Below are 8,651 nucleotides of genomic sequence, written 5' to 3' on the forward strand. Positions count from 1 at the left end.
ATTATTCTCTTTCTATTCTGCCTATTCAAATGCTATTCTTTCTTCAGGACCTTCTCAAAGGCAAGTATTTTATAAACCATTTCCTGACTACCACAGGCCACATTCATCTTTCTAAGCTGTGTCTTCATCTAATCATTTAGTGCTGAGTAATACAGCACCTTGCACTTATTGACTATCATTTTATGATTTGAGATTAACTGAAAGATAACGAAAAATACATTATTTCCACCTGAAAGGATGCCTCAAAATAGTTAAAGTAAATTTACTAAAACCAAATGGGAATTTCTTCATTCTCTTTAAAGTCTCAGGTCAGAAAGCAAGATAATCACTATCACTATCACCCCGTTGTTCATCGATTTGCTTGAGCGGGCGCCAGTAACTTTTCCATTCTTCCCTGTCATGTGCTAGTGTAGCCCGATGGAATATTGGGTCTCTTTCAGAGTAAGGGGAATGAGAACTATCATTGTTACTGTTTTTGGCATATCAAGTATACCACGGGTAGCTTGCCAGGCTCTGCCGTGCGGGCGGAATATTCTCAGTAGCTTGCCAGACTCTCTGAGAGGGATTCAGGCTTTTGGGGCAGCCTCTAATCACCTTTACAGGTGTTCCTAGTCAGGCATATATGCAGGCAAGATACTCTCGGTAGCCTGCTGGTTTCTCTGAGAGCGAGTACTAGACAATAAGAAGTCGTACTGCCACACGCTTTCGGGAACTTGGTTTTATAGTCTCTAGATCTTGGCCATATGGGGTTACATGGCAGTTGGTGGGTATAACTGTCTAGCTACTGGAAGATGGGGAATCTGGGTGGAGTCAGTCCCGAACCAAGCAGGCTTGGAGATCTTAGCCCCGTGTCCCACCCACCTGGGTTCCTCTGCCAGTTCCTTCATGTGTGAGGCTCATCCTAGCATGTGGAGAGTGGTCTCAGCATGGCTGTGGCTGGGTCCCGGAGGTCTTCAGCTGCTGGGGCTCTGCCCAGGGCAGAGGGAAACTCAACCCTCTCTGAACAAGATAATACAGAGGGTAAAGAGCTTCTTTTGCATGGGGTAGACCCAAGTTTGATCCCTGGCACTGCATATTGTCCCCCAAGCACTACCAGGAGTCACTCCTGAGCAGAGAGCCAGAAGTAGGTCCTGGGCACTGCTGTGAGTTGCTCCAAAACAAAAACAACAATCTACTACAGCCCCCTAGAAATAGGAGCTCGGAATCACTAATGATTACTTTATCAGATAATTCTAAAAACTAACTTAGTTAAGAAATCTGAGGAAAACGAATTCCCTATCTCCCACTCTCAGCACATACACACAATAATCAAGATAGTATCCCACATACGTCATCATACTTCTGCAACACAATTCTGTACATGAATAGCAATTAAATGGAAATAAATGTGCTGGGAATAAAAGCAGTAACAGTTTCTTTAAGCACCCATTATGTGCAAAGTATTTTTCTAACCATGTGAATAAGGAATTCACACATATGTCATCGTATTCACTCCAAATTTAAAATGTTACTTCGGAGGTTAGGCTATGCCTCTGGACATTGCACTGCCAGGTTAATATAGAAACTTTATTCTTGGATCTGATATGAAATCAAGCTGAGAGAAAAATATGAAGAGCGATGGAGTGCAAAGGTCTTCCTCATACAATAAGAACATGTATTCCAACACATTGAAGAAGTTCACCTTTGTTGCTAAAACCCATATTATTCTGAGTTCAAAGTCTTTTAAATAGATTTATTGAAATCCTACCATTTGAGCAGAAAGCTGAATATTATTTCAGGCTTTCCAGTCGCAAGTAAAAATAGTGCCTTTAGGTTTTCCATTAAGTAGGAAATTATAGCTTCATATTTGCAACACTGAAGTTAATGCAGTGTCAGCACCTCTATCAAACTTCGTTGTTCAGCAGTTTATAATTCAAGCAGAAATAGACACTTAAGCCCAAGCTTGCCTATACAATCTTAAAGAAATGGAGGGAGGAAATAGCTTGGGTAGTTTTGACTTGTAAAAGCAAGAGAAGGTGCTTTTACAAAGTATTCTGAAACACATCTTTGAAATTTTGAGAATGTAAGTGGAAAATACTGAATTGACACCTTTCATTCCTTTAACTTACAAAAATCACCAAAAATTCCTCACTGTCATGCATTATCATGTCAGTATCAGCAATTTTGTAATTAGATTTGGGACATTTTTATCAGGATTATTTTTTTTTGCATCAGGCAGACTTATGTCCATACAGATAAAATAATTACAGAGGAAAATAGAACAAATAGGTCTCAAAAGGGCACCCAAAGATTGTATATATATTTTTCCTCTAACTTTCTAGTGCACTGTACATATATAAAATTAAAAAAAATAATTTCCCCTTTCCCCCTCCCTCACCCCCGCTCCTTTTTAGGCGAGATGCACATTGGGTGGTGCCCTTCAGGGCTTATTCCTGGTTTTACACCCAGGAATTAGGTAGGGGGGCACGCAGGGCGTGGGGGGGGGGAGTACCATAGAGGATGCCTGGGTCCGCCACGTGCAGGGCAAACGCATTCCCCACTGTTATCTCTGGCCCTATTTCCCATTTTCCCACTTTTTACGGTTCTTGGGAAAAGCAGGCTGGAATCCTCTTAATCATCATCCTTCCGATCCCAATATCACACTAGATTTATCAAGTTGGGGCGGTAGAGGACTTCCAGGGCCAGAAGACAAGAGCTATTTGCACTTACAGCTGACAAGACAGATCAGGAGGGATGCAGACAGGGAGGCCACAAGTCGGTTCTGAAAAGCTGTATTCACTTGGCAGACGGGTTACACGTTACCTGGTACCTCTGTGGCATCCTCTGAATAAGTGAGCAGCCTGACGGACACCCGCTAACGCACAGAAAACTTCAAAGTATTCCCAAATCTTTGGCAAAGGAGTGGCGGGGTCCTGGCACGGATTCCTCCTTCTCTGACACTGCAGGTCTGCAGTGTCATCTAAGTTTTACCCTGGGCCGTGCCATAGCAGATTCGACAAGGGTCCCACCTGCAGGGCACTGCTGGGTTGGCACAGGGGATGCCGCCTCGCGGGGAGGTAGCACGCATTCCCAGGACACAGCTGCAGCCCCGGGACCCCAGGCCCGCGGCGCCCGCGCGCTGCGCCTTGGCCTCTGCTCACCATCCCACCCACCAACAGGTTCTACAAACCCCCCTGAGGGCGACTACCAGGTTCTACAAACCCCCCTGAGGGTGGGACCCCGAGTCCTTTAGGGCCTCTGCAGAGCAGAAGGATCCAGTGGCAGGAGCGCTTTGGGGAGCAGGGCTTTAGGATGCTGGGAAGGCAGGTGGGCTGCCCGGGCCTGGTGTGGCCTGGGGGGGGCGGGGGTTGCCCATCCTGGGGGGCAGGGGGCTGACCTGGTTGAACTGTGCAGCGATGAGCGACGGTTCCCAGAGCTTGGGGCCGGCATTCGCCGTCCCGCCTTTCTCTTTCTTGGGTGCCATGCAAAGGACAGACAGCAGGACTTTGGCCTCGCAACAGCACCGTGCCCCGGCTAGGCGTCCCTCGCTGCCATAGCAACCGAGGCCGCGCCCAACCCCCTGGTCCTGGCGACCTATTGGGAGCCCGCGGGCCAACCGCTCCCGTCGTCATAGCAACCGCGTTTCCGGGCGCGGGACCGCAGCCTTGCGGGGGTCCCTCCTCTCCTGCAGGAAACCGGTGCCAGCCGGCGACAGGACGAGCCGAACAGCCCAGTTGCTTGCACCCACTCACCCCTCTGCTGCCTCTTGGAGCTGCTTCTGTGAAACTCACAATCCCCGGAGTCCCCTTCCCTCTGGGTTACCCCAAAGTAGTCACCCCGCTAGGAAGCAGCGCAGACCCTTGGTCCAACCCTTCCCACCTGCCTCCAGATACTCCTTATGGAAATGCAAATTTGTCTGAACCTCATCCTCTGCTTCAGTCTGTCTTGGTTCTGCACCCTAGGGCCTTGCTAAACCGCAACAGTCCCTCCTTTGTAAAACTGGACATGGCATTGTCTTTTAAAATTGTTTCTTGAGCCCCATTTTTTTTAGTTGTCTCCCACAGGGAAGTAAACCTTTTCTTTCTCCCCACCTTGATCTCATGACTTTTTAAAATAGCGTCGTCAGGCAGACTTACCAAATAATATGAGGAGGAGGAGGAGGAGGAGGAGGAGGAGGAGGAGGAGGAGGAGGAGGAGGAGGAGGAGGAGGAGGAGGAGGAGACCTTACTCGAGCCCTGCTGTATATGATGATGGCACCAAGGAGAACCCAGGATTACCTTTATCTGATCAAGGATTTAAGTTCTGCTCTACTGCCTGCCAGAACAGACCCACCAAATGCAAGAAGAATCCATTGGAGGCTACATTTATTTCTCGTTTTTGTTGTCATTTCTGTTGCAGTGAGACAAATTTGAGCTCAACCAAGGATATCTTGTTTGCTTTAGTCCCTATATAATCAGAGCTAAGCAATTTTTTCTGGGTCCTGAACTTTGCCTAGAGATGAGATGCTTTTGTTTTCCCAAAGGGGAAAGGATGGTGAAGGTGAGAAGGTGGCCTTAAAACATTCCCTGCCTAGTGACCCTCCATGAGGGGAAGATGATCTGATGCTTCTTATTGCTTTCTCAGAAGAAGAAATTGTGAGAACAATAAGGATATCCAGTGATTCCTTTCTTAACATTTGGGGGCTAGGTTTTAAGATGATGCTTTTCAAGTCTTGCGTTGTTCTGAATTTAGAGGCCAATGAAAGGAAAGTCCTCGAACCACCTCAATTCTTTAATATAGATAAGGTAAAGGTAAAGGCCCTCCCGTTGATCGTCGATTTGCTCGAGCAGGCCCAGTAACGTCTCCATTGGAGACTTTGTTGTTACTGTGTCTGGCATATCGAATACTCTCGGTAGCTTGCCGGGCTCTCCGAGAGGGACGGAGGAATCGAACTCGGGTCGGCTATGTTGGCCGCTTGTAAGGCGAACGCCCTACCGCTGTGCTAAAGAGAAAGTGTATTTTTCCCTCTAATATTTGAATGATTATTAAACAAGTCTCTTTAACTTCCTTAAAGGGAAGCAGATTTTTCCATATGAAACTTTTAAGCATCATTTAACTTTTTCCTTCGTTAGACTTCTGGACTGGGGGCAGGGAATAGAAGTCAGGCCTTTATAGTAGTTTATGTTGCATCTCACAGTCCTCTCTTGTTAGGTGACTGAGTTTTGCACCCATAATGATGCTGGAGTGGTCATGCAAGAAAGGATTTCCCACCCCACCCCCACCCCCAGGGATTCTATAGTAGTTATCACCTAGGTTGCCCTTGATTTATTATTATTTATTATTTATTATGGAATTTTCTCCAAAATGTTGCTCTCTAAGATTTTCTGGTTTTATACATGAAAGTTATCTCTGGATTATGACTTGAGCTTAAAAACAAATCTCTAGACAAAAACAAAGAAAAATAACCTTGATGATATCATCAATCATTGATGATATCATTCTGAATTTTCAGTTATTCCCAGAGGTTTAAACTGGGAGAAAAAGGTTCCACACTTTTATTAGAAAATAGCAAACGTTAAGCCTTCCTTATGCTTACATGAGAACATGCGACTGTCTTCTAGACAATGCGACGGTAACAGAACGCTGTTTCTCCACATCCAGGCCTGATCCTGAAATCACTTTTCTTCTGTTTGCTCAGATGCTGGGCTGACTGTAAGAGTTTCGCTTCTAAATGGTTGCTGTATCAAAGAGATCTTGCCTTCACCACTAAAGGTTACTATTAAATGACCCCACTCCCCCGAAAAAAAATAAATAAACTTTCTTATGTTGCTGGAATAGTAGGTTAACTTGGGAAGTTATTCAACTCAATTTTTTTGGTTGTTAATTTTCAAGTGAGAATCAGCTTTTTATCAATATGACTGCCTCCAGCTTTCCCACAATGGCCTGAGAAAAATACCTTGTGGCTTTCAAGCAGACAGGACACAATGCTGGTTCCTGCAACAGACACAAAGATCTAATCCGTGCCTTCAGGAGACCAGCTAGTGTTGTCCGCAAATAACACTCAGTTGCCTCCCCCCTGCTACTCAGTATGCTCTCTTTCTCACTTACAAGCAAATACACTTCTTTAAGGGGTCCGCAGGAGGTCCTACTGATGTTACTCAGCCAACTGTGCTGGTAGTTCACTGCAACAACCAGAGATTGGGGTGCTGCGGAGACCCTGTGGTACAAGGGATCATCAGGGTCGCTCTGGTATGATCAGGCCATGTAGCACCATGGATGTGGGTAGCACCTTGCATGTGGTGTGTGCCCTAAACTCTGCTGTCACTCTGGCCCTCGAGTAAACACATTTCTTTCTTCAAAAAAGTGCTCGCATATTGAAGAAAATAAACTAGTAAAATTATGTAGACTTATGAAACTTTGCTCATCTTTCAGAAGAGGACCCAAGGTTCACTGCCTAGACATCAGTATACATTGATCAGAAAAATTTAGGAAGTGATTTAAAGGTAGTTGGACATTTTAAAAGTCAAAAATAAAGATTTCAAGATGAAAGAATGCAGTTTTATAGCTTATTTTATAAGTACCATATATGTATAGAGAGAGACATATGTAGGTATATATATTGAATTAGAGAATTAATTTATTTATCTGGTTTTTACTATTAGGGCCACACCTAGCAATGCTCAGGGACTACTCCTGGCTCTGCACTCAGGAATTTCTAATGGATCAGGGGATCATATGGGATACTGGGGATCAAACCTGGGTTGGCCACAAACAAAGCAGGCATCCTACCCAAAGCAAGCACCCTGTATAATATCTTCAGCCCCTGTGTTAGTGAATTTAAAGTAAAATTTTTTTATCATAAAATGCTTGTTGCTAATTTTGAGCATCTTTTTTTTATTATTTTAAGGAAAGTGGCACCTTAGAAAATTTATGATACAAATGGGAAGAGCGGGTAGGGCGTTCGCCTTACAAGTGGCTAACATGGCCGACCCGAGTTCGATTCCTCTGCCCCTCTCGGAGAGCCTGGCAAGCTACCGAGAGTATCTCGCCCACATGGCAGAGCCTGGCAAGCTCCCTGTGACGTATTCGATATGCCAGACACAGTAACAACAAAGTCTCCAATGGAGATGTTACTGGGCCCGCTCGGGCAAGTCGACGATCAACGGGAGGGCCTTTACCTTTACCTTTACCTTGATAATAAAATTGGTCTGTTTAATTTCAGAAGAGTTTTAAAAGAAATCTACTTAGTTATAAAGGGACACTGGCAAGAATAAGGAAAAATTACTATCTGTCAGGTATTTATGGGCTTTGGTGGGTATAATAAATTGTTTCTCCCACCAAATCTATGTTGAAACTTTATAAAAAAAATTTACCACTTAAATTTTCCCATAAGCAGTAGCTAAAACAAAGGTATACTATTCGAAGAATTTTCTTTCACATCGAAAGGATTGTTCCCATTTTGTTTTCCAGTAAAATTTTGCTTTTGCTCTCAGAATTTTCACACAGCAAACCAAGGATTGTCTATTTTAAGAGAAGCATTTTATAAGGAGCACATGCTTCTTTCAAATGCCATGATTACAATCTCCCCTTCCCCTCCCAGATTTATACTTTGATCTTAGTGTTCAAATAATTCTTAATTATGTGTGAAATTTGAAGGATTTTTTTTCTCTCACCTGAACAGATCTATCCACTGACCAATGTTTGCAATATTTCCACTATGACTAGTACTATCAGGATTGTGGACCAGCTCACTTTTTCTTACTTAATTTATTTATCTTTGGGTTTGGGGCCATATCTGGTGGTGCTCAGGGATCACTTTTGGTAGGTTCAGGGGACCATAAAGGATACTAGAGATGAAACCAGGTCACCCACGTCAGTTGCATGTAAGGCAATCGCTCGACCTGCTGTACTATCACTTCAGCTCCAGACCAATTTACTTCTTAGTCCAAGATTCTAGATATTCAAAGGACACCCATCAGCTCACCAGTCTGCCTGTTGTTGACTAGGAAACTACCAATGTCCACTGATTTCTGAGTTTGCCATCCTGTATTCAAGAACACCCTGAATCATTACGTATTTTTTATTGATTATTGTGATCTTCCTCTTAACCTTCAAAATAGAACGTTGCATTACACTGTCCTTGAATTTTTATTGTGTGTGATGCAGAGGGCTTGATCTCTTTCAGCAGCTACAGTGTGTCCAGACATATGGAGAATATTACACCTGCGTTCTACGGTCAGCATTAGCTTCCTATTCTGTAGTAAGTGTAATTTAAAGTGCTGACTTTAATCTTTAAAGCCCTCATTGTTTAGAAGCCTGTTATTTCAGATATCACATCTCTCTCTATGCATCATCATGGCAATTAAAATCAGCTGCTGTGCTTAACATTCATAATCCCAAGTGAATTGTGGGAAGCCTGAAAGGAGATGACTTTCTAAAGAAGAACCCCCTTAAGAACTCTCTATTTCTGTCACTGATAAAAGCTGTATTTGAAGTTTATCACTTTGTCCTTGAGTGCTGTCATACATCTGCAGGTCTCTGGATCAACAGTTAAGTGATGTCAGCTTGATTTTTATATTATTTATGACCAAGAGAGTTTAGTTTACTAGATTTGCTTTTTTAATGAATCAGAAAAATAGCGGTTGTATATGTCGAAAATAGGAAAAGCTAAAAATTCATCTGTTTCATATTTG

The 8,651-nt window shown here is 43.7% G+C and overlaps 1 protein-coding gene across 1 annotated transcript in view; it reads right to left on the minus strand.

Annotated features, from left to right (window-relative positions):
• SPAG17 (sperm associated antigen 17) overlaps window positions 1-3,463 on the minus strand; it is a 296,302-nt gene extending 292,839 nt beyond the window's left edge. Inside the window, exon 1 of the mRNA XM_056115626.1 lies at window positions 3,377-3,463. Coding sequence (XP_055971601.1) covers window positions 3,377-3,463 — 87 coding nt within the window. The remainder of the gene's footprint in view (window positions 1-3,376) is intronic.
• Between the last annotated feature and the right edge of the window lie 5,188 nt (window positions 3,464-8,651).

The sequence above is a fragment of the Sorex fumeus genome, unplaced genomic scaffold, assembly GCF_029834395.1.
Source record: "Sorex fumeus unplaced genomic scaffold, SorFum_2.1 ptg000001l, whole genome shotgun sequence".
NCBI lineage: Eukaryota > Metazoa > Chordata > Mammalia > Eulipotyphla > Soricidae > Sorex > Sorex fumeus.